The sequence below is a fragment of the Phacochoerus africanus genome, chromosome 4, assembly GCF_016906955.1.
Source record: "Phacochoerus africanus isolate WHEZ1 chromosome 4, ROS_Pafr_v1, whole genome shotgun sequence".
Classification (NCBI taxonomy): Eukaryota; Metazoa; Chordata; class Mammalia; order Artiodactyla; family Suidae; genus Phacochoerus; species Phacochoerus africanus.
In genome coordinates, this window is record NC_062547.1 from 8,582,313 (window position 1) to 8,609,354 (window position 27,042).

Genomic DNA, 27,042 nt, shown 5'->3' on the forward strand with positions numbered 1-27,042 from the left:
GGCTTTGGCCAGAGAGAATGGAGAGTGTCAGGAATTCAATACTGCTTGGTGCTGTGGGCTTCATGGTCATTCGGGGTGCATGAATCTTTAATTGGTTTCTGGATTTCTCACAGAGGTGTTTTACTGTTGTAAAATTTATGGCAAAGGAAGGTTTAGGGCTTCTCATTCTGTCATCTTGCTAATGTCACTCCCAGAATTAATGGAATTTTTACTTTGAATTGGCTGCCACTGAATTCCTAAGGAAAAATGAGCAAAAGCTCATTGGAGCCTGGAGAAATGAGGATACATATTATATAGTGGCAGAAAGTTTAGCAATACGGTGCTTACTAATATGTGGAAAGTGGAAAATAGGCTTAATAAACTAGGTGATATAGCTAAGAAAATTATCAAGCAAAATGTTGACAATGCCTTTATTTCTCTTGCTGATTTTAGAAAATTGAGAGAGAGATGAATTAAGAGAAGAGCTAATAAAGTAAGAAGAACTGGGACATGATGGTTTTAAATGTCCTTTCTAGATAACAAGTGAGTTAAAACTAGCATTGGATTCTCAGGAAAGGCCAAATCCAGGCTACTATCAGAGAAGATTTTCACACATCAAGTGGAGATGTGAGTGTAAAATCATTCGATAAGACCTTACAAGGATCAAAGTAGTGCCACAGTATAGTATTCAGTCACACAAAAGTCCCTTAAGGAGATTAAATGTGTACTTTACAAATCCTCTCAATAAAAAGAAAGGTGTTTTACAACGCTTATTTCTGTTGAATCTGGCTGATGACATGAGCGTGGAAAAATTATATGTGTAGAGAAATTGTAGGTTGTTTCAGTGGTTGTTACATGTATAGCAAAACACTGCCTTACCTAAGATGAGTTTATGTCATCTGATAAGCAGCCATGGATAAGAATGCAGAAGTTTACAAACTTCCATTAGGGGCATTGTAACTCAGGCCCAGGCATCTTGTCACACATCACACAGGTATTGCTGTTAGAATGAAGCAGTCTGGGAGTTCCCGTCGTGGCGCAGTGGTTAACGAATCCAACTAGGAACCATGAGGTTGCGGGTTCGGTCCCTGCCCTTGCTCAGTGGGTTAACGATCCGGCGTTGCCGTGAGCTGTGGTGTAGGTTGCAGACGCGGCTCGGATCCCGCATTGCTGTGGCTCTGGCGTAGGCCGGTGGCTACAGCTCCGAATCAACCCCTAGCCTGGGAACCAACATATGCTACGGGAGCAGCCCAAGAAATAGCAACAACAACAACACCACCACCAAAAAAAAAAAAAAGACAGAATGAAGCAGTCTGTATAATTCCAAACAGGAGTGGACAACAGTAAGCTAGTGCATGGTTTCTTCTGGACTCCACCCAATGCCTTTTTCCTTTTCTGATTTTTTTATTTTCTACTTTTTTTCTTTTTTAGCCGCCCTGTGGCATATGGAATTCCTGGGACAGGGATCAGATCTGAACTACAGTTGTGACCTGAGCCACAGCTAGGGCAATCCTGGATACTTAACCCATTGTGCTGGGTCGGGGATTGAACCTACGTCTCAGTGCTCCCAAGATGCCACTGATCCTGTTGCACCATAGCAGGAATTCCTTTCCTTTTCTAATTTTAATGTTTCTTTTCACTGGAATAAACCATAACCTTGAGTTTAACTTTTTTTTTTTTTGAGTTCTATGACTCCTAGTAAATCATTAAACTCAAATATGTTCTTGGGGACCCCCAATAAAGTTGGGATGCTTCAATGAAGGTAAATAAACAGATTAGTCTTTGTTTTGCATCTGGTGTTTTGGGATCCTTAACCCACTGAGCGAGGCCAGAGATTGAACCCACAACCTCATGGTTCCTAGTCAGATTCATTTGCACTGCACCACAATGGGAACTCCTTATTGAACCATTATTGTTGCCACAGAGTCCCCAGGAAGTATATAGGAGTACGTGGAGATGGAAGAGTCTTTCAGAAATGTCTGAAATTGAGGCACAGAGTAAGCAAAGAGCAAAGGTAATTTCACGTGGACCAGTTATTAGGTGCAAGCAATCCCTCAGGGATTTAACATTGAAGGATGTACATTCCTTTGACCAAAGACCAGAATAAGGAATAGATATTGGCATTAAGTCATACTTTTGTTATGGCCTGTCTATCTTGCCCAGAGGGATGTTGTGTTTTATTTGTCGTTGCCATAGGTTAACTAAAACAGAACAGTATCTAGGAAGTAAAGCACCTTGATGAATGACAAATATCAGCTAAATGACAAATATCAGTTGAGATATCCTTGTATGAGAGTTTTCAGCTCCTATAGAATATGCTATACAGACCACGGCTTATGGGGACTACGCTACTGAGTCTCTGTCTTGCGATCAACAGCAGCTCATGGGCTCTGGAGAAATTAGATTCTGGGGAACAGGGCTCAACTAACGTCTCCTTGAGTTTTTTGAAAAGAAGGGTGATGTGTCCATGAGATGGCAAAAAAAAAAAAAAACCACCAAAAACAAAAACAAAAAACACAGCTTTACTAAATTCTGTGAGTGGCTACATTGTCCAGGTCTCTAGTTTTCACACATTGCCTTTTCTCAGGTCCACCATAAGACCCTATTCTACTCAGTGATGTTGTAATAACTCTGAGAAGAATAATGAGTCAACAACTGCTTAGGGAAGGTACCAATGGAGGCCTCTTTCAGCAGAGATTTCCCTGCCATGTCATTATACAAATCACCTTCTCTCCTATTAACAGCAGCACTTGTTTTATGTACTATCCTTGTTTAGGAGGATAGCCTTTGGCTAGATCCTATGATACTATTTCCAGATAATTAATAGAATCATGTCTTATATAACATAATTGTCAACAATTATATATAGCTTCATAGCTTTGAAAGGTATGGTTGACAGGGCCTTTGTTAGTGGGTAGTCTGTGTCCATGTCCAGGAAGAAGCTCTAATATTATAGTTAGGAGAGAGGATTTTCCATATATCATTTCCTCACTTGATTCAAAAGTCACTAGTTCTCTGACTTCCATTTGTCTTTTTATAAAAGTCCTTTTGAGAAATACTACATAATACAGAGTAAATGAAACATGCTCACTGATAATCCTGTTGAAAAATGAGGACAATTTGGAAACATTAATGAGCTTTTTGAAGAATGACTCTGCAACTCTATGTCAAATGAAAAGGAAACTTGCCCAACATTATCACCATAGTTTCCTATACCTGTGCTTGCTATACCTCTCCACTAAAAGGTACCTCACTCTACTCTGTGTCACAGAGCGTCTGCTGATTCACAACTGCTGGTGGTAGCATCAAAGACCAATGAGAACTTGTGGGACTTTCTCTGACACAAAACATCAGATTTTATAGTCTGGCAGCCATGCTTTGGGTGATGCACAATAGCTGCTGTCTGGTCTTTCTCATGATGGGATATCAAACATTTCATTAGGAAGCAGACTGGATAAACCAATGCCATTCATTATTGATAATTCCCTGGCATTTCATTTCTCTCTTTTCTACTTCTTGCCGGTTGTCATTTCTGTGCTTCTTGATTTCTTAGGAGTCATTTGGCAGGGGAAAGGCAAAAGAAGACTGTAAGACTGATTGATCTGATTGATTCTGTTTCAAATCTAAAGCCTAGAGGATGTAAGTGGAAGAGCTAATAAGAGAAAGAAGTTGGGTGTCTACAAAGCCTGAGGACAGAAGAGTGTTTGTAGGTTCTGGGGGAGCAGGAACCCAGTCCTGAGCCCTGGCAGCACTCCATGGAAACAGAAGACTTCCTACCATTGTGGCTGCAAACGGAGCTGAGCTGTCAGATGAGAATCCCGAGTCCAACGACTCTTTGTGATGTGAATGGCAGAGTTGCTGCACCTGAGTGTCCACTGGCCCAGTAGGAACTTGGTAATCTCTTTGAATAGCTAACGATAACCAATGCAGTCCCTCCTTGTAACCACCTTGTCATTGTGCCACTGTGTATGCTCCTGGAATCCAGGTAGCTCTGGAAATAAGTCCCAAATAATTTCCCAAAGTAATTGACTTGTACTTCTCCACCAACCTGGAGGGAATGAGGACTTTAATAAATTTTCTTTACCTATAGAAAATAAAAATGTGATGGCTACACTGGTACACACAGACTAATATCTGCTACATCTGTTTTTATGAATTTTTTTCATGTCCTCTTTATATCTGAGGTGCTTAGCATGCTCCTTGGTAATTATTCCACGCTGAATAAGTGGTTACTGAATCAACGAAAAATTTTTAAATCTCTTTATCTTGACATCATTCTGTGTTTTAAGCAGTTGTATGGCATATGTTATTTTATAATTCTACCATCAATGTATACATTTCCACTTATATTCTTTTGGAAAGCAAAAATTGGTATTTTATTTAGTTTGCATGTCTTTAAATTCCAGTGTACAATTTTTCATAAATTTATTAATCATAAGATTTTTTCTTTTGAAAATTATGTGTTCCTGCATATTGAACACATAATTGCATATGTCTTCTTTTCATGAATATTTATTAGAATTCTACATGGTAACATATAACCATTTTGAAAATTGTTAATTTGTTTTTTGGAGTTTATTTTTTGTGATATGATAGTTAAGAATGTCACATATCCTTTTAAAACTTAGAATACAGAAACACACAAAGAAATAAAAGTCTCCTAAAGGTACATACCACTTAAAGTTAAGAGCTTTTGTCATTTAGGTGAAAATTTTTCTAGATTTCTCCCATTAGTTTTTAGAGTTTTGTCCAATAGAGGTATTAAATGAGTATTTAATCAAATCTACCTATATTCACATCTCTGGCGTATGCTCTACTACTCAGATACATTTTTTTTTAATTTTGTCTTTTTGCCTTTTCTAGGGACATTCCTGGGGCATATGGAGGTTCCCAGGCTAGGGGTCTAGTTGGAGCTGTAGCCGCCGGCCTACGCCACAGCCACAGCAACGTGGGATCCCAGCCGTGTCTGCGACCTACACCACAGCTCACGGCAGCGTCGGATCCTTAACCTACTGAGCAAGGCCAGGGATCAAACCTGCAACCTCATGGTTCCTAGTCAGATTCGCTAACCACTGTGCCATGACGGGAACTCCTCAGATCCATATGTTTTTTCATTGCAAGGTTTTGTACTTACGTTTCCCATTACGTAACGTGGCTTAATTTTTCCATTCATCATTTTAACCATGAATATTTTTTGGTTTAGACAACGAAGTCAAATTATTAGTCCTTTATTTCTAAAGCTAGTTAATGACATTTATTACATAATCATTAGGTTCTACCAGTGATTTACAATGTCCAAATCATCAAATTTTAAGTATCCTACAGGCCATCATCTCATTCTGGACTTCTTTTGATTTGTAAATGCATCTACATTTCATTGCAGCATATGCTGCCCCAAATACTTCTGCCACCTTCCCCCATAAACTTCATTTTCCTGAATCTTGCCTTCTATTAATTTGTGTATAAATTTGGAACTATTTTTCAAGTTGTCCCAAAAGTAATTATTCCATCAATTACTCTGTCATTAATTGGAGTGGAGCCAACGTTTTTGATACTGTTGTATCTTTCTATCTGGGAACATGCTAGGGATGCACTTTCCTCCAACTTATTATTATGATTAACCACAGGCATTTTATATATCGGCACTTAGTACTACAATTGTAAATGGACTCCATTTTTCCATGACATCTTTTTATTTATTTGTTTTCCAATTTTTGCCAATATCTAGGAGTGATCCCAATTTTTTTTCTTGTTTATCTCGCTCTTTGATTGGCAATTTGTTCCTGGAATTCCTTAAAACTGTGTCACTTTTATGAAGGTATCTTCCTGCTTTGCTTTTCTCAAGCCTTTGCCCCTAGAACAAATATGAGGAAAACAACAAATAAACAAACAAAACATAGGAAAAGTCTATATGTTCTACATTCCTTAGAGCAGGCAGATTCTTGGTCTATGATTTTTTAATTTTTATTTATTTTTATTTTTAATTTTTTTTTGTCTTTTAGCTATTTCTTGGGCTGCTCCCCATGGCATATGGAGGTTCCCAGGCTAGGGGTCTAATCGGAGCTGTAGCTGCCAGCCTACGCCAGAGCCACAGCAACTCGGGATCTGAGCCGCGTCTGCAACCTACACCACAGCTCACGGCAACACCGGATCGGATCGTTAACCCACTGAGCAAGGGCAGGGACCGAACCCGCAACCTCATGGCTCCTAGTCGGATTCGTTAACCACTGCGCCACGACGGGAACGCCTATGATTTTTTTAAAGAAAATTTTTTAGGGCTGCACCCGTGGCATGTGGAAGTTCCAGGGCTAGGGATGGAATCAGAACTGCAGCTGCCAGTCTACAGCACAGCCGCAGAAATGCAGAATCCCAGGTGCATCCATGACCTGTGCCAGATATTAAAGCCACTGAGCAAGGCCAGGGATCCACCCTGCATCCTCATGGAGACTAGGTCGGGTTCTTAACACACTGAGCCACAACGGGAACTCTGGTCCATGAGTTTTGATAGTTTTAAATACAGGCTGTATTTAAACCAAAGGGACTGACCACATGGAACAGTCTAAGCCATCAAATAGTATAAGCCATCCCCTGGGGGCAGGGACCCTACAGGGTGCCTTGCTCTCCTCAGCACTGATTTATATCACAGAGCAACCCTAAGGGACGGCCAGGGGTTGACTCACTCCTTTTCCACATCCTGAATGGAGTCAGGCAGAGGCCGATTTCTGGTTTCAGGAAGAAGTAGGGCCAGAAAGCCAGCAAGGATGGAGAAGCCTCCATAGATGATCCAGGGCAGGTGGGGTGAATACTCAGTCAGAATCATCAAGAGGGGAGCCAGGGCTGCCCCAATATTAGCAGCAATTCCTATGACTCCTGAAGCTGTTACCCTTGAAGCGCACACAATACAAACACAATCTGGTATGAATCTGGCATAATCTGATTCGTTATTATCTTGCTTTGATTATTTGAGATACTCCAACAGCGTTTAGATACTTGAAGGCTGATGATGTACTCTTACATTTAAAATATGCTCTTTTTTTGCTCACAAATTTTTTCAAGTGCACAAGTGCATTAAGACATATTTTCATTGTTTAAAAAATACTCTTGTCCACAGCACCTACCCTTTAAAGGTTTAGCAAATTATTGGAGATGATACATTAAAGGGCTTAACTCTGCCTGACAGAGTTCAGCTTTTAGTAGATTTTTGGCTGTAATTTCTGTTATTATTCATACTATTACAATCAATGCTTTTGATAACTAAACCAGATTAGTTTTCCTCCCACTGTAAGTCTTGATTCACTGGGACAGGTCTATTTTGACCCAGATAGAGCTGCCATGAGATTGTGTACCTGATAATGGTGGGAACGAGTTCATTTCCATGGGCAAAAGAACACATGAGAGCCACCGAAGAAACCGCTACTCCCAAAGTTGACAAAGCCACACGCAGGGTCTGCATTTCTGGAGAGGAAGACCAGTGAGAGTGAGGCAATCTGAGCTGAAGAAATCACCATTCACCAAATTATTAGTGAAAAAGACACCATTGGAGATGTTTGCATGTGTTAAATACCTGGAGAGGAAGTGCACAGGGGCAGAGAATGTGCAGAGACGAATACCTGAGAATACGTTATCTGTTTATCACCACTTAAATAAGAATTTAATAACCCAAGTTATTGCATCAACTCTTCTTACATATCAGAGATTTCAGAAATTTGCCACAGATGGAAAGGGGAACAAAACCCAAGAGTTTGTTTTCATTTGTTCTGTCCAGTGTCTCCTCTGCTTTTAATGTATAACATAGGACTGTCATTTGAGCAATGACTGCCAAATATAAGACTCATCAGTAACCTCCAGGAGCTTAAAAACCTATAGGTTTACACGATATTGACATAGGGCTAGTACTGCAATAGGGACTGAAAAAGGAACATGACTCTTATGTTAACGGCAAAGCTGGAGAGTGGCTTGATGGAGAATAATAGTTTGCGGATTCAAGAACAAGGACCGTTTAAGGGAAAAGAATAGTAAGACTTTGGAAAGCTCTGAAAGGAAGATTCAAAGAGTCAGTTTTCTATCCTGTTTTTAGGAATCATGAAAGTGTTAACAACACCTGAATGGGCTCTGTTGTCAGGCAGCAAGCTTGCCTCATTGCTGCTATTCAAGATGAGGAGTGGAGCCCAACAGTCTGCAATCCCGTAAAAGGCGTAACTGCACCGGGAGTTGGGTGAAGTAGGGTGATCCCACCTGGGTTCCTCTCCTCATTATATATGGCCATTCAATTTAGTAAAATAGATTTTTTAGCAAGGCTCTTAACAGCTTAAAGCCCTTTTCCTACTCTATACACCTTCTAGGCTTGAAGATAAGGGACTAACAATACCTTAGAGTGAAGATGACACCCTGAAACCAGGGTTGCAGTTATGGCGACCTAATTCCAGACACCTTAGTGGATCCATAGAATTGGGGAGTAAATTGTCACTGAAAACCGTAGTCATAAGAAAGAGACCAGATAGAGGAAGTGACCGTTGTGTCCTCCCATGAGATAACAATTATATGCAATGACACAATATCGTCATTTATAGTTACAGGTGTGACTGGCCAAAGGAAAAGTGATCAATTGCTCGAGGGAAACTGTCAAGAGTAAATGGCACCAATGGCCAGATATGATGTAGAAATCATAGGTCTAAACTGACTTTTGCTGACCTTTGACTCTTTCACAGCTACTTAATGACAGATCTGTCCTAAATCCTCAGATTGGTTTTGGACATCCTTGGAACCTCTAGTCTGCATTTTCTTCTAGCTTCAGATTCTGTCTTCAAATCTCTGGGGTAAGATATTGTCTTATTTCAATCTGCGGGCCCTCTTCTCACCTTGAGGCACAAATGTGATGGCCAGAATGGAGATTCCAAGAAGAAACATGAAAAGCGTTTGGCTTCTTTGACGACCCAGGTGATTCAGCGCCAAAAATGCAACATAATTGGCTGGGAGGTTGACGACGCCAAAAAGAACTTGGAACAGGAAAACATTGCTCCCCACGTACTGGAGGTGGAGAATCAGGCCAAAAAAGGACATGAAGTTTGCAAATCTGTGGTGAACAAAGATGAAAGACACTTATTATAAGGTTTAGAGCCTATGCGTTACAAATGATGATAGTAAATACTAACCAGACAGCTAGTGATTTGTTTTAAAGTATAAAAACATGGTATGTTTCATGGACTATTTCCTGTAATGATTTTAAAACTATAAAATAATTGTATAACTGGAGCTCCTGATTGTTAAGTCCTGGGGAAGGGCTTGCGGTGTTTTTGTGGAGGATGCATGATGGAGTTTTCTAGGGTTTTAGAGTTTTCTCTGTATCTTCATCTGGGTGATGGTTGCATATTTACATATAGAAATAAACGTGGAGCTGTATATTTTTGTGCTCTTTACTGTTTGTAATTTTACCTCATTTAAAGTGGAAAAAAGCGAAGAAAGTTGTAGAAGTCAACATCTGTACCCTGACTGATGTTCTCAGCCTTGGTTTCCAGTGATGAGTTTGGTAGGATGATATGTAAAACAAAACTCTTCATTGTATGACCAGCCCTGGGTCAGACTTTGTATAACAAGTCTGTCAATGCAGCAATTGTCTTTATGGCTTCCTCCTGTTTTATCTCAACTCTATTTCTACAACATGCTGTGTCCCTGATAAGGGATAGATTCATGTCCCCACTCTTTGAATGCTGTTGTGCCCTGGGTGAAGCCCACCTGACAAAGGACAGGACACAGATCCTTTTACGCAGGTTGGGTGTGCGGAACAAGTCGAACACCGACGTTTTGGTCTGTGCTGCCTCCAGCTCCTCCTGCAGGGTGGCTCCCACAGCCTTCAACAACAAAAACAACAAACTGTTCAGTTGCCCCACAGTCATAGGCTTCAAGAGGCCCCCAACAGAGGACAAGATAGATAGCTTCCCTTTCTGTCTACTGGAAAATACAGCCATTAAAGATATAATGACAAGTGTAAAAGTGGTATGAGGAATGGATTACAGGTTTAAAGGGGTCTGAGGGATATTATGTGGCAATGAAAACATCTGAACACAACTTGAAAGACTTGAGAGGGCTGCAGGGCATCAGAAAGGGTGTGTACGTTAACTATTCAGATTAGAAAGGGAATCAAATGCAGAGATACTTGGATTACGGTCCAAAGCTCCGTTTGTGCCAGCCAGGTGGCATGAAAGATCTGGGAACTAAGTATGGTTATCAGCTGGCTGTCCTTTGCAGAAAACTGTTTATCTCAGGAAAAGGAACATTTCCTGAGAGGCTTTATTTTGGTTCTTTGCTCAGTCACTTTGGGAAAAATCCTTTCATGTTGTGCCTCCATGAATAAGATGCCTAGAATTAAATCTGAGGATGAAATCAGGAGAGATCTTGGTGTTGAATGATTTATACCCAGAGTTGGTTATAATCTGGAGTTACTTAGTGGCCCTGCAACAGGCTATGTATATACTTTAAAACTCAATTTACTTGGAGTTCCCTGGTGAACAGGTGGTTAAGGATCCAGTGTTGTCATTGCTGTGGCTTGGCTCTGGTCACTGCTGTGGTGCGTTGCGGGTTCAATCCTGGGCCCGGAAACGTCTGCATGCCACAGGTGTGGCAAAAAAAATCCCCAAACCAACTGTAATTTACTTGTCATTAAAAAGAAGAATAAGTTGAAGAATCAGAGTAGGAGTAAGTGGAGAAAAATAATAGCCCCTCTCTTATAAGTATTTCCTGGGCCATACATGAGGCTACAAATGTGTACATGGAATTATATCCAGTACACCTCAGACGCTTATTTATTAGATAGTCAAACAATATAGGCTTAATTCTAATCCCACCTCTGCTAATGAGAAAACACTGGAATAACTTCATGAGGAATTCAGAGCAACGAAAGGCCATCCTAACTGAGAACCTACACAGGCAAGACCGTCCTTTCAGTTGTAAATCTAGCCTGAGTTGCAAATTATTGGACTTAACGCTTTCGGAAGAGAGGAGTCATAGTGGCATTTCCTTCCTGCATCCAGTTCCTGATTCCCATGACCACAGGCCACTGTCATGGGTAGTGGTATAAAAATCAAACAATACCTTACACTTGGCCAGACAAGAAATGCAATGTCTGTAAGATTGGCCTTAAATTACACCTAATACCAAAGTTTGGGATATTTTGCCGTTATTTTACATGCACCATTCATTTTCTGTGAGTAGACAGAGATGTGAATAGTGTAAGAAGTATTTGGGGAGGGGGGGGTGATGCCAGATCACTTATAAGAACTCAAGGAACTTCTCCTACCTGGTAAAACCCTTACTAAAGGAAGAAGAGGGGAGTTCCCGTCGTGGCGCAGTGGTTAACGAATCCGACTAGGAACCATGAGGCTGCGGGTTCGGTCCCTGCCCTTGCTCAGTGGGTTAAGGATCCAGTGTTGCCGTGAGCTGTGGTGTAGGTTGCAGACACGGCTTGGATCCCGCGTTGCTGTGGCTCTGGCGTAGGCCGGTGGCTACAGCTCCAATTCGACCCCTGGCCTGGGAACCTCCATATGCTGCGGGAGCAGCCCAAAGAAATAGCAAAAAGACCAAAAAAAAAAAAAAAAAAGGAAGAAGAGGCCCATATTCAAATGGGAGCCTTCTGGATCTTCACTTTTTTAAATGAACTTTTCTCTCTGATTTTCAGTTCCCTTGCTTATTTAAAAAAAAAAAAAAAACTATTTGTATCATTCATAACACTATGCTGGGGTGAAAAGCACGAAACAGCCCATGTCTGAAGTCTGGGACAGTCCAGTAGTGCCCTGGAATTAGTGTGTACAAATTCACAAAAGCCCTTACCATCATGTTGGTGACTTGAAACTGACTGCGGTGGTAACAGTCATACCACAGACATTGACAATTGCAAATCTGAACTCTATGTTTTTTTTTTTCCTCCTGTAATACTAAGTGTTAAACATTTACCAGCACACCACTGGCTTGACCCCTCTGTAGTTATTTGGACTGCTCTCAACTGCAAATTTAAACATCTCTCTGGCTTGTTTAAACCTGGATAGCTCCACCTTAACCTGTAAGACCCACTTCAGATATAACTACCTCCAGGATGAATTCACTGCCCACATACCTGCAGTTCAGGTTATATCTCCCTCCTGACGTTCACATCCACCCTTACTTTACTTCAAAGAGGCTTTATCAAAGCCCATTTTATTGTTGAGCGTGATCTTTCTGAAGACAAAAGCTGTAGACTTTTCCCCTCCTGCCTGTCCAGTATTTGTCTCCAATTTGGACAAAAAAAAAAAAAAAAAAAAAGGAATGGAAAGAGGAAGACAAAAGAAAAAAAAAAGGAAGGCAGGGAGGGTGGAAGAAGCTGACTGAAGGTGGAGTGCGTTTAGAAATGGATGGATCTGAAACTTAAGAACCAATATAGGTATAAAACGTTGATTTGGAGCGCTTTGGGAGGATGTTTGTGAATAAGATCAGAGCTAATGAAAATGGACATTAATTTCCTCAAAATTATAACTTATGACATTTAGAGAGAAACGTTTCTTCATGTAGTATAGTTGGGAAGACTCTGAGGTTTAATGGATGTGAGAGACACATGCAGAGGATTCGGTGGGGAAATCCATGTTGTTCTCTTAGAGTTACCATGAGGTCATCACGCAGGCATCACAGACATCATGATAAAAGTGTGCCATCACTGACTTTGTGAGGACTGAGCTTCAGATGAATACTTTTCTTATGGTTTGATTGGAGAGTGAACCTTGGAATCATTTAAGAAAGTATGCGGAGAATGTAATTCAGACTAGACTACTAGGGAGCACCAGTTCTTAGGTTTCTACTGGGTTGGAAACACTGAGAACATTAGAAATGAAGATTTAAAAATATTGCACATGTCAAAGTTTCTTTAAAAAGAAGGACTGTGACAATAATTCTTTATCACTTCTTTATCAATTCTCAATGTCACTGTCTGGCACCCGGTCACCTCAGACCCCAGCCACATGCCTGCCTATGACCCCCATCACCAGACCTGCCCTTGGCTCATGACCAGCAGTGAGCCCACCGAGGGACCCTGGAATGAGACCTGTCTGTCACCAGCAGCACAAGGCCCATCTGTGGACCCTGGCATGTGGCCTGTCCACAGACAATGGCACCAGATTTGGCTGCAGACCCCAGAACCAGTTCTGCCTGCCTATGGACCATAGCAGTGGATCTTCCTACTTGAAGACCCTTGCAGAAGACATACCCATACATGGCCTGAGGCAGTAGGCACACTGATAAACCCTGTCACGATGGCCTAGAATATCCAGCCATAGTGACTGGTGAAGGGCTTTCCCTACCAAAGCCAGACTGTAAAGACTGGAAGAAATAATTGTTTCTTCATATGCACAAACACAAATACATGGCTATAAGGATCACAAAGAATCAGGGAAACATGACAAAAGACCAAAACAAAGCACTAGTAACCAGTCCTTAAGAAGTGTATATCTACAAACTGCCTACGAAGACTTTCAAAATAATCATAAGGAAGCTAGTGAGCTGCAAGATAGCCCAGAAAGACAACCAAGTGAAATTAGGAAGACAATACATGAAGGATACAAAAAAATTAACAAAGAGGAGTTCCTGTCGTGGCTCAGTGGTTAACAAATCCAACTAAGAACCATGAGGTTGCGGGTTCGATCCCTGGTCTTGCTCAGTGGGTTAAGGATCCGGCGCTGCCGTGAGCTGTGGTGTAGGTCGCAGACGCGGCTCAGATCCCGTGTTGCTGAGGCTGTGGCATAGGCCAGCAGATATAGCTCCGATTGGACCCCCTAGCCTGGGAACCTCCATATGCCACCGGTGTGGCCCTAGAAAAGGCAAAAAAGACAAAAAAAAATTAACAAAGAGATGGAAACCATAAAAAACCAAATAGAAATTCTGGAGATGAAACATATACTAAATAAACTGAAAAATTCAATAATGGGCTTCAATAGCATACTTAAGCAAAATAAAGGACGTATGAACTCAAAGAAAGGTCATTTCCTGTGCTCTATTCTGCTGGCCTTGCTAGCCTGAAAAAAAACATCAGAATGTTAATTGGAAAGAAATGGATTAGTTTTTGTTACTAATATAGAAACCAATACACAACTTTTTACAGTCATAAACACTAAGTGCACAGTTCCCATCATGGTTCAGCAGAAACGAATCTGACTGGTATCCATGAGGATGCACATTCGATCCCTGGTCTCACTCAGTGGGTTAGGGATCTGGCATTGCTGTGAGCTGTGGTGTAGGTCGCAGACGTGGCTTGGATCCTGCATTGCTGTGGCTGTGATGTACACCAATGGCTACAGCTCTGATTTGACTCCTAGCCTGGGAACCTCCACATGCTGCAGGCGCAGCCCTGAAAGGATTTTAAAAAAAAATACTAAGTGCTATCTGACTCTGTTGAGGAAATATCTGTATCCAATCCTTTTCACATCAGCATTTTCTCTCAATGTTAACTCAAATGATGTTGACAGCTGTTGAAGTTAAGGGCAATGAGAAAAGAAGACCCCCAACCACACCTGTTTCCCACCCTTTATTCACTTTATGGACACCAACAAGTGTCTATGTCAGGGCATATCTTCTCTATATCCCATAACTAACTCCCTCTCCTATTCACCTCAATGGTGAGGATGTCTCCAGGATTCTTTATTCCATTTCTTTGTGCGGCTTTTCTAAGTTCCTTTAAGCCCTCCTCAGGTTTGTTGGTGATAATCAGCCACCGAGCAGACTCTGACAGCCACCTGATCAAAGAAAAGGACAGAGGTACAACCAACTCTTATTTGACCATTTTTTTAACATACACTTTTTTTTAAAGACTATTGGATTAGGAAGATGTGGTATATGTACACAATGGAATACTACTCAGCCATAAAAAAGAATGAAGTAGTATCATTTGCAGCAACATGGATGGAACTAGAGACTCTCATCCTGAGTGAAATAAGTCAGAAAGAGAAAGACAAATACCATATGATATCACTCATATCTGGAATCTAATAAACAGCACAAATGAACCTTTCCACAGAAAAGAAACTCATGGACTTGGAGAATAGACTTGTGGTTGCCCAGGGGGAGGAGGAGGGAGTGGGAGGGATTGGGAGCTTGGGGTTAATGGATGCAAACTATTGCTTTTGGAGTGGATTAACAATGAGATCCTGCCGTGTAGCACTGCGAACTATGACGAGATACTTACAACACAGCACAACAACGGGAGACAAAATTATGTATACATGTATGTGTAACTGGGTCCCCATGCTGTACAGTGGGGGGAAAAAAAAAGTGTGTTGGGGGAAATAACAATGAAAAAAAATACACTTTTTCCTGAAATGCCTCTCCTCTCCCATCTCGTACGGACCTGTTGTTTTGTTACATCAGGAAATATACACTTGTGTTCTCTTGTACCATAACTAGGAAACGGTGGGGATGATCCATCTACTCTGCACACCTTCACTGCTGGGATGTGGAGGAGACGTCATAGTGTCCCTCCTCCATTATTCTGGGGGATATTTTCAATTTTAGCAAATAAAAATAGCGTGTTTAGTTAAATTTGTGTTCAGATAAACAGTGACTACTGATCATTCTTGAGTATGGCTATGTTCTATGACATATTTTGGACATGTGCTAAAGAGTATTTGCTGTTTATTCGACATGTTAGGCTAATGAGACACAATTTTATCAGGTTAGTAAGTGAAAATACAGAATTCTTATATAATAAAAATTTCATAAAAACAGGAATAATTGTTAGGGTAACTATGTTCTGTACATTATTTGGCATACCATACAAAAATTTGTTGTTTTATCTGAAATTCATGTTTAACTGAATGCTCTTGATATTACCTGGCAACCTTACCTGTTCTGCTTCTTTAATTGTACATAGGGCACAGAGTAGCAGAGCACATGCTCCAGTGTCAAGAAAGACCCACCAGAAATCTTGCATCCTAATTCCGTGTCCCTTGCATCTTAGGATCCCCTAAGACAAAGAAGTAAGAAATCCTATACCTTGAGGAAAGAAAGAAGACAAATAATGGTACAGAAAACACCAGCTGAAGGGTTTGCCAGTCTCGGATGGCAAAAGCCAGTCCTCCCAGGATGGTCTGTCCCGTACAAGCAGCACAGATGGCCATTGCCATTCCCATGGCTTGGCATCGGGGCACTGTCCATTCTACAACTGAAAGAAAGCACAAAGAGGGTTCTGACTTCAAACAAAGTTAGGATTTTAAAGTCGAAGTTCAGGCTTGGAAAATAGCAGAGATCCAAAGTTTTGACTTACTAAGCACAGAACAATTTGTCAGGATGCTCATGGTGGAAAACCCAGCCAAAAAGCGCAGCGAGCAGTAAATGAGGAAGGTGGGAGCAAAGGCTGCGCAGGTGTCCGTGACGGCGAGCTGGAGCAAGCACCACCTGAGCATTAACTTCCTCCCAAACCTGAGAAAGAGGAACAAGTTAAATACAGAAAGAGTAACGATCTATTGTAAAAATTAAGCAAAATGCACCTTTTGGTATAGCAGGAATGATCAAAACATGGTAAATCAACTATACTTCAATAAAACTTTAAAAAATGAAATATGGACACACTTAGAAATTTAGGGAATTTTAAAATTATTTTTATTTTATTTACTTTGCTGTTTTTCTTTCCTTCTTAGTTTTATTGAGATACAATTGCCACAGAGCATTAGGCAAGTTTAAAGTGCACAGCATAATGATCTAACATACATGCACCAAGAAATTATCACAATAAGTCTAGTGAACATCCATTATCTCATATAGATACAAAATTAAAGAAATAGAAATTTTTTTTTCCTTGTGCTGAGAACTCAGGCTTTACTGTCTTAACAGCTTTTGTGTATAACCCACACCAGGGTTAATTGTATTTATCATGTTGTACCTTATATCCCTAGTAGCTATTTATCTTATAACTGGGAGTTTCCACTTCTGACTCCCTTAATCCAATCCTCTCTCTCATGATAACTCTGCTAACTGCAAATCTGATCTCTTTTTCTACAAGTTTTTTGTTTGTTTGTTTTGTTTTTTTTTTGGCTTTTGTTTTTTTCTAGGGCCGCACCCGTGGCATATGGAGGTTCCCAGGCTAGGGGTCAAATCGGAACTACAGCAGCCGGCCTACGACACAGCCACAGCAACGTGACCTACAGAACAGCTCATAGCCATGCCTGATCCTTAACCCACTGAGCAAGGCCAGGTATCGAACCCTCAACCTCATGGTTCTTAGTCAAATTCATTAACCACTGAGCCACAACGGGAAGTCCCATTTGTTTTTTTTAAAGTATAATTGACCTATGTTAGTTCCTGTTACATCACATAGTGATTCCATATTTCTAGACATTTCAAAATGACCCCCACAATTATCTAGTCTGTCACCATACAAAGATATTATATAGTTATTAACTATATTCTCCACACTGCATATTTCATACGATTGACTCGTTTATTTTGCACTTGGAAGTTTATACCTTTTCATCCTCCTCACTATTTCTCTCCTCCCTACACCCTCCTCCCCTCTGGCAACTGACTGTTCTCTGTATCTACAACTCTGTTTCTGTTTTATGTTTGTTCATTGCTTTCTTGTTTAGATTGCATGCATAAGTGAAATCAGCATTTGTCTTTCTCTACCTGACTTATTTCAATTAGCGTAATACCTACTAGGTCCACCCATGTTGTCACAAAGGGCAAAGTTTCATTCTTTTTTTTATGGCTGAGCAGTATTACATTATCTGTCTCCTATCTATCTATCTATTGATCTATCGATCTAAGTACATACACCATATCTTCTTTATCCATTCATGTATTGATGGACACTCAGTTTGCTTCTACATCTTGGCTATTGCAAATAATGCTGCAATGAACATAGGAGTGCATGTATTTTTTGTTGTTGTTTTCTTCAGATAACCATGAGTGGAATTGATGTGTCATAGGGTAGTTCTATTTTTTCTCTTTTCTTTCTACAGCTGTATTTGCGGCATATGGAAGTTCCTGAGCCTACACCACAGCCAGGCCAACACTGAATCCAATCTGCACCTGCAACCTATGCCTTAGCTTGCAGGAATGCTGGATCCTTAACCCACTGAGCCAGGTCAGGGATTGAACCCACATCCTCACAGAGACAGCATTGGGTCCTTAAGCTACTGAGCCACAATGAGAACTCCAGGGTAGTCCTATTTTTAATTTTGGAGGAACCTCCATACTCTTTTCCATAGTGCACCAATTTAATTCCCATTAACAGTGCATGAGCATTTCCTTTTCTCCATATCCTCACCAATGCTTGATATTTGTTGCCATTCTGACAGGTGTGAGGTAACATTGTTTTGATTTGCATTTCCCTGATGTTGCTGAGCAGTTTTTCATGTGTATGTTGGTCATTTGTTTGTCTTCCTTGGAAAAATGTTTATTCAGATCTTCTGTCCACTTTTTAATCAGTTTTTTTTTTCGATGTGGAGTTCTATGAGTTCTTGTATACTTTGTATATTAACGCCTTGTTAGCTGTATCTTCTCCCATTCAGTAGATGTCCTTTCATTTTGCTGATAGTTTCCTTCAATGTGCAAAAGCTTTTTATTTTATTTTATTATTTATTTATTTATTTGCCATTTCTAGGGCCGCTCCCGCAGCATGTGAGGTTCTCAGGCTAGGAGTCGAATTGGAGCTGTAGCTGCCAGCCTAAACCAGAGCCACAGCAACGCGGGATCCGAGCCACATCTGTGACCCACACCACAGCTCATGGCAACACCAGATCCTTAACCCACTGAGCAAGGCCAGGGATCAAACCCACAACTTCATGGTTCCTAGTCAGATTTGTTAGCCACTGAGCCATGACGGGAACTCATGCAAAAGCTTTTTAGTTTGATGTAGTCTCATTTGTTTATTTTTACTTTTGTTTCCCTTGCCTGAGGAGACATATCCAAATATATTACAAAGACTCATGCCAAAGAGTGTGCTGCTTATGTTTTATTCTAGAAATTTTGTGGTTTCAGGTCTTACATTTAAGTCTTTAATCTAGTTTACAATTTATTTCTGTGCACAGTATGAGAGAGTGGTCCAGTTTGATTCTTCTGCGTGTGGTTGTCCAGTTTTCTTAACATCTTTTATTGAGGCTGTATTTTACAATTATATATTCTTGCCTCCTTCTATGAGACTAATTGGCATATAAATTTGAGTTTATTTATGTATTTCCTATTGTGTTCCATTGATCAGTGTTTGTTTTTGAGTTCAGTACCATGCTGTTTTGATTACTATAGTTTTGTGGTATAGTTTGAAATCAGGGAGCATGGTACTCCAGCTTTGTTCTTATTTCTTGGATTATTTTGATTATTTGATTTTTCATACAAGTTTTAGAATAATTTGTTCTAGTTCTATGAGAAATATCATTGGTATTTTAATAGAGGTTGCAATGGATTTGGAAATTTCCTTGGGCAGTAGAGTCATTTTGTTTATTCTTCCAATCCTTGAGGATGGTAAGTCTTTCCATTTGTTTTATTGCCTCCAATTTCTTCCATCAGTCTTATAGTTTTCTGAGTATAGGTCTTTTGCTACCTCAGCTGGATTTAGTCCTAGGCCTTTTATTCTTTTTGATGCAGTTGTAAATAGGATTATTTCCTTAATCATTCTTTCTGATAATTTGTTGTTAGTGTATAGAAATGCAACAGATTTCTGCACATTAATTTTATATGTTGCAACTTTACTGAATTCATTGAGTTATATTAGTTTTTGGTGGCATTTTTACAATTTTCTATATGTATAGTATCCTGTCATTTACAAACAGTGACAGTTTTACTTCTTCCTTGCCAATTTGGACTCCTTATATTTATTTTTATCAGATTGTTTTGGCTCAGAATTCCAATACTAGGAGAACAAAAGTGGTGAGAGTGAGCATCCTTGCCTTGATCCTGATGTTAGTAGAAATGCTGTCAATTTTTCACCATTGAGTATGATGTTAGCTGTGGCCTTTATTACTTTGAGGTATGTTCCCTCTATACCCACTTTGTTGAGAGGGTTTTTTTAAAAATTATTATTATTTTTGTCTTTTTTTTTTTTTTTTTTTTTGCTATTTCTTTGGGCCGCTCCCACGGCATATGGAGGTTCCCGGGCTAGGGGTCAAATCGGAGCTGTAGCCACCGGCCTATGCCAGAGCCACAGCAACACGGGATCCGAGCCGCGTCTGCAACCTACACCACAGCTCACGGCAACGCTGGATTGTTAACCCACTGAGCAAGGGCAGGGACCGAACCCGCAACCTCATGGTTCCTAGTTGGATTCGTTAACCACTGTGCCACGATGGGAACTCCTTTTTTTTAAATCATAAGTGGATGTTGAAGTTTTCAAAAATTTTCTGCATTTATTGAAATGATCATATGAGTTTTATTCTTCAATTTGTTAATGTGGTACATGACATTGATGGATTTGAAGATTTTGAACTATCCTTGAATCCCTAGGATAAATTTTGTTTGATCATGATGTATGATCTTTTTAACATAATGTTGGATTCAGTTTGCTAGTATTGTTGAAGATTTTTGCATCTCTGTTTATCAGTGCTATTTGCCTGTAATTTTCTTTTTTTGTGATATTTTTGGGTTTGATATCAGAGTAATGCTGGTCTTGTAGAATGACTTCAGAAATGTTTCTTCCTTTGCTATGTTTTGGAATAGTTTGACAAACTTAGATATTTTAAATTTTCTCTAAATGTTTGGTAAAACTCATCTATGAAGCCATCTTGTCCTGGACTTCTTTTATTGGGAGTTTTTAAAAAAATTACTGATTAAAATTCATTACTGGCAATTGGTCTTTTCATATTTTCTATTTCTTTCTGTTTCAGTCATGGAAGATTGTACATTTCTAGAAATCTGTTCATTTCTTCTGGTTTGTCCATTTTATTGGCTTATAATTGTTCATAGTCATCTCTTATGATGCTTTTTATTTCTATTGTGCTCCTTGTAACTTCTCCTTTCTTATTTATGATTTTATTGATTTGGACACTATCTTTTCTTGATGAGTCGGGCTAAAAGTTTATCAATTTAGTTTATCTTTTCAATGAACCAGCTCTTCATTTTGTTGATCTTTTCTATTGTTTCTTTACTTTCTATTTTGTGTATTTCTGCTTTGATCTTTATGATTTCTTTCTTTCTATTAACTTTGGGGGTTTTGTTCTTCTTTCTCTAGTTGGTCCAGGTATAAGGTTAAGCTGTTTATTTGAGGTAGACTTGTATAAACTTCCCTCTTAGTACTACTTTTGCTGCATTCCATATATTTTAGAACATTGTGATTTTGTTTCATTTGCCTTTATGTATTTTTGACTCCTTTGATTTCTTCAGTGAACCTTTGGTTGTTTAGTAACATTTGTTTCAACTCCACATCTTTGTGCTATTTTCTTTCTTTTTTTTTTTTTTTGTCTTTTTGCTTTTTCTAGAGCCGCTCCCATAGCATATGGAGGTTCCCCAGCTCGGGGACTAATCGGAGCTGTAGCCACCGGCCTACACCAGAGCCACAGCAATGCAGAATCCAAGCTGCGTCTGCAACCTACACCATAGCTCACAGCAACACCAAATCCTTAACCCACTGAGAGAGGCCAGGGATCAAACCTGCAAACTTATGGTTCCTAGTCAGATTTGTTAACCACTGTGCCACGATGGGAATTCCATCTTTGTGCTATTTTCTTGTAGTTGACTTCTATTCTCATAGCATTTTGATTAGAAAGATGCTTGATTTCAATTTTCTTAAATTTACTGAGACTTGTTTTGTATCCTAGCATATGACTTATCTCGGGGAATGTTCCATGTGTACTTGAAAAGAATGTATGTTATGATGCTTTTTGATGGGATATTCTACATATAATTATTAAGTCCATCTGGTATAATGTGTCACTTAAGGCCAGTGTTTCCTTATTTATTTTTCAGAAATACACTCTTGGTATTGTACATTCTACGGGTTTGACAAATTTATAATGACATGTGCTCACCCTTACATTATCATAAAGATTAATTTCACTGCCATAAAATAACTTTATACTCTGCCTATTGATTTCTCTCCTACTTATTCTTTTATTGTCTCATAGTTTTGACTTTTCCAAAATGTCATATAGTTTGAATCATAAGTATGTGGCCTTTTCAGACTGGCTTCTTTCACCTGGTAATACATATTTAAGTTTCCGTCATGTCTTTTCATGGCTTGATGACTCATTTCCTTTTAGCATTACTAAGATTACATGGTCTGATGTGTCACAGTTTATTTACGCCCTCTTCTACTTAAGGATATACTGGTTGCTTCCAAGCTTTGACAATTATAAATAAAGCTGCAATAAACACCCATATGTAGGCTTTTTTTGTGGACATAACTTTTAACTCCTTTGGGTAAATACCAAGAAGCATGATTGCTAGATTATATGGCAAGAGTATGCTTAATTTTACAAGAAATTAATGAAGTATCTTCAAAAGTGGCAGTGCTATTTGGTATTCCCACCGGAAATGAATGAAGAAGAGTTCTTGTTCTACATTTTTGTCACCTTTTGGTGATGTCAGTGTTTTGTTTTTTGCCATTCTAATAGGCATGTAGCAGAATCTTATTGTTTTAGTTTGCATTTTCCTAATGACATACAATGTGGAACACATTTTTGTGTTTATTTGCCATCTGTATAAGTTTTTGCTGGGGTGTCTATTCAAGCCTTCTGGCTGTTTTAAATTGGGATGTTCATTTTCTTTTTGTTGAGTTAAGAGTTCTTTGTGTATTCTGTATAACAATCTTTTTTTGAATGTCTTTTGCAATTATTTTTTCCAGTCTGTGATTTATCTTCTCATTCTCTTGATTATGCTTCTTTTTAATTGCAGTGTAATATGGAAAATATGAATTGCTATTTTAACTGCTTTTGGTTGTGTAAACCACTCACTGGTATTAATTACATTCACAGTGTTGGTCAATCATTTTCATTATCTACTGCCAAAACTTTTCAAAATCCTCAACAGAAACTTTGTACCCATTAAGGAATAACTCAGCATTCCTCTTTCTCCCCAGCTTCTCTTTTTCTCTATGAATTTCCCTATTATACATATTTCATATAAGTGGAATTATACAAATTTGTCCTTCTTTGTCTGTTTTCATGGTTCTACATGTTTTATTATGATTCATAGTTTTATTTCTTTTTATGGCTGAACAATAGTCCATTGCATGTACATATCTCATTTTATTCATTCATCTGTTGATGGATACTTGGGTTGTTTTCACCTTTTGGCTATTGTGAACAACATCTCAATGACATTGTTGTATAAGCTATCTGTTTAAGCTCTTGTTTTCAATTCTTTTCGTTTTATACCTAGAAACAGAATTGCTGGGTCATGTGGTTATTCTAAATTTAATGTCTTGAAGAACTTCCAAAGTATTTTTCACAGTTGTGGCACCATTTTACCTTTCTATCAGCAATGTATAAGATTCCAATTTCTCTACATCCTTGTGAATACGTTATTTTATTACCACCTTAGTAGGTGTGAAGTGGCATTTTATTGTGCATTTGACTTGCATTTTCATTTTATTTTTTCATTTTTTAATTTTATGATTTTTATTTTTTCCATTATATTTGATTTACAGTGTTCTGTCAATTTCTACTGTACAGCAAAGCAACCCATATATATATATTATATATTTATATATATATAAATTATAAATATAAATTACATTTGTTTTTTGCCATTCTAATAGGCATGTAGTAGTATCTCATTTTTAGTTTGGATTTATTATATTTATATCATATTTATATATATAGTAAATATATATATTTATCATATATGTTATAAATACATATATTTTTCCTCACATTATACTCCATCATGTTCCATCACAACTGACTAGGTATAGTTCCCTGTGCTATACATCAGGATCTCATTGTTGACTTGCATTCTTAAAATGACTTAATGTCTTTTTTATGTGCTTATGCACCATTTGCATACATTTTTAAAAGAAATGTATATTCAAGTGCTTTGCCCATTTAAAAATTGAGTTCTTTGAACTGTTTTGTTTTGGTTTTTGGCTACACCCACAGCATGTAGAAGTTCCCAGGCCAGAGACTGAACCCATGCCACAGCAGTGACCAGAACCACTGAAGTGACAATGCTGGATCCTTAACACACTATGCCACAAGGGACCTCCAAGTCTTTTTATTGTTGAGTAGTAGTTCTTTATATATTCTGGATATTAAACCCATTCCTTTGGTATATTTGCCTATATTCATTCCTTATATATGATTTGTATTTTCTCCCTTTACATATGTTATCCTTTCACTTTCTTGATAATGTCCTTTAATGTGCAAAAATTTTTAATTTTGACGAAGTCCAATCTCTCTAAATTTTCTTAGGTTACTCAGGCTTTTGTTGTTATCTTTAAGAATCCATTGTCAAACCCAAAGACAAGTAGGTTTGTCCCTGTTTTCTTCTAAGGATTTTATGGGTTTAGCTCTTATATTTAAGTTACTAATCCATTTTGTGTTAATATTTGTTCTGGTTTTAGTTTTATCCTCATTCTTTTGCATGTGGATATCCTACTATCACTGCACCCTTTGTTAGAGGGGTCATATTTTATCCATTGAATGGTCTTTTTCAAAAATCATTCAACATAGATATATTGTTTTATTTTTATTTCTGCAAGGTGAGTGGTTCTGTGTTATAAAACCATTAGAAATGAACACTGACTCTGAGCACTTTTATAATGTAAGTATACTGTCATACAATCTAAGAGATGACATTATGATAGTAAATGATAAGGGGCACCTTAGTTCCTTACACCCTTCAGAAGAGACAGGCTTAGGTGGTGGCATAGCTGGCTGTCTAATTCAGAAGTGGTACTGTCAGGGACAAGATACTTCAATTTCTTTCTTTCTTTCTTTCTTTCTTTCTTTCTTTCTTTCTTTCTTTCTTTCTTTCTTTCTTTCTTTCCTTCTCTCTTTCTGTTTTTGTTTTGTTTTGTTTTGTTTGCTTTTTAGGGCTGCACCTGTGGCATATGGAAGTTCCCAGGCTAGGAGTCCAATTGGAGCTACAGCTACTGGCCTATGCCACCACTGCAGCAATGCAGGATGCAAGCTGTATCTGTGACCTATACCACAGCTCACAGCAACACCAGATCCTTAACCCACTGAGTGAGGGCTTGAACCCACATCCTCATGGATCCTGGCTGGTTTTGTTGACTGCTGAGCCAAATGGGAACTCCAAAATACATCAATTTATAATATCTCAAATAGTGACAGCAGTTGTCATTGGATTAATTACCTATATGGTTGAAAAATTTACCTTTATCAAAAATAAAATTCAGGGTCACTGGAGTAATTTTTCTGTACACCACAGAGACACACTGCTACGTATAACACAGGTTTAATACGAATGTCAACTCATCACATTTGAGAAACAGGGACATGATAATCATGCTCTGAAAATCCACAAGCAGCTTGGAGGGGCCAGGAAGGATTGAATATGGCTCCCTGGCCAAAGCCTGCAACGCTTTTGCCATATCCGTGTCATCAAACAGGTTGAATCTCATCTTTCTCTCTCTTCCCATAGATAAACTTTTCTCATCATTCTAGACCACGTGTTGTGTCATCTCTGCTCTAAACCTCATCCTAAAATGCTCCCATGTCTGATGGAGATATTTCTGTATCCCAGTGCTCACAATTGACAAAATAGCACTCACCACATTGATTGTAATTCTCCATTTGTCCATGTTTTAGATCCCTGGGGACAAAGTAAGCCCCTGGACAGTGTAATTTATGGTAAGTGTTTCTTAATAGAAGAATGATTTGTGAGTTCATATAAATACTCCAGAATAAAGAAAGCTGTGATCCAGAGACACTCACCTGTCTGACAAATGGCCATATATGATGCTTCCCACCAGCATTCCAACCATGAATAAGAATTTGGCCACTGATTTTAGTGACTGAGATTCACATATCAGGTCCCACTGGAAGAGAAGGAAACCAGCAAAAGAGAGCTCCACAATTTATAACCCCCCAGTGGAAACATGATTGAAACAGCTTAAATGATTTACAAGTTTCTTCATTTCAGCCCCCCTTTTTCCCTCCAACTTCCTTTTTTACATTAGTTGGCTTTTATCATTCAAGTCTCAGTTTAATCATAACTTCCTTTAGGAAGTCTCCCCTAGACCTGTTAGTTTTAATAGTCCTTTGTTTTATTCCATACTAAGTGGTCCTCAACCTTGGCCACAGAGGAAGAGCTTTTGAGTAGGTTTAAAAATTTACAGATGCCAGAATTTCAGTACAGATCTTCTCATATGGCTGCTCTTGGGTACTTAGAGATTTTGATCAGTGTCCCTGATATTTTTACTTTGCAGACAAGGCTGAGCATTACTGACCTTTTAAATTACATCACAGTTAAGTTATCTGCTTAACTTTTGGTCTTTCTAATAACAAAAGCCAAAAATAGCAAGGTCACATCTATTTTGGGGTTCATCAGACATTAAAAATAGGTGTCCAACATTCAATAAAGAAGTAATTCATATACGACGAGAGAATAAAGAATGAACACCTAATAGTGACTAAAGGCCATTGCTTCATTACTCTGTTACCTCCAAATACCCACACCATGTACTCATGTGATGTAAATGAGTCCTTTACCTTAGTCACGACGGTGGAGGAGAAGGCGCTTCGGTCATACACCCAGCCGTCCACACAGGGCTCTGTGTCCAGGTCAGTCACATTGGGGAAGGTCTCATTCAGGTGAAGGAGCTGCCGTTGGGGGTGGAGGTAGCGACGACACTTCTCTGGCTTCAAGTTTGAGTCCAGGGGGATGGAGATTCTCAGGAGGGCATCTTGGCTGAGGGTCCCAGTGCTATTAGCAGAGGCAGTGTCATTGTCAAGGATGTGGACCCAGCAGCGATGGCCAGGGACAGCTGCCGTGAAGTTCTCCAATAGGATGTGAGGGTACACTATGAGGCTGGAGATACAAAGGAAAACCATCTGAAGGATCTGGAATCTTCCTAGGCCTCCCACTTGATCCAGGAGGTCCTGAAAGGCCATCGAAGCTGAACAGGTGATTCTCAAGAGGAGGCAAAATAACTGTATCTAG

General features: G+C 39.2%; 1 protein-coding gene across 1 annotated transcript; it reads right to left on the reverse strand.

Annotated features, from left to right (window-relative positions):
• Positions 1 to 5,701: 5,701 nt before the first annotated feature.
• On the reverse strand, positions 5,702 to 26,993 carry LOC125125035 (solute carrier family 22 member 9-like). The gene is made up of 10 exons (XM_047775453.1): positions 26,592 to 26,993; positions 25,815 to 25,918; positions 16,253 to 16,407; positions 15,982 to 16,150; positions 14,603 to 14,726; positions 9,712 to 9,827; positions 8,838 to 9,052; positions 7,326 to 7,434; positions 6,660 to 6,863; positions 5,702 to 5,833 (listed from the first exon to the last, which is right to left on the reverse strand). Exons 1-10 carry the CDS (start codon positions 26,991 to 26,993, stop codon positions 5,773 to 5,775), a joined length of 1,659 nt encoding a protein of 552 aa, XP_047631409.1. The 3' UTR covers positions 5,702 to 5,772.
• Between the last annotated feature and the right edge of the window lie 49 nt (positions 26,994 to 27,042).

What these genes read in the sequence shown, in the direction of transcription:
- LOC125125035 (XM_047775453.1), bottom strand. Translation starts at nt 26,993, where the DNA reads ATGGCCTTTCAGGACCTCCTGGATCAAGTGGGAGGCCTAGGAAGATTC. An exon ending in GAGACATCCTCACCATTGAG is followed by an intron (nt 9,828 to 14,602) that starts GTGAATAGGAGA and finishes TTGTTGTTGAAG; the next exon opens with GCTGTGGGAGCCACCCTGCA. An exon ending in CATCACATTTGTGCCTCAAG is followed by an intron (nt 7,435 to 8,837) that starts GTGAGAAGAGGG and finishes CTTCCTCTCCAG; the next exon opens with AAATGCAGACCCTGCGTGTG.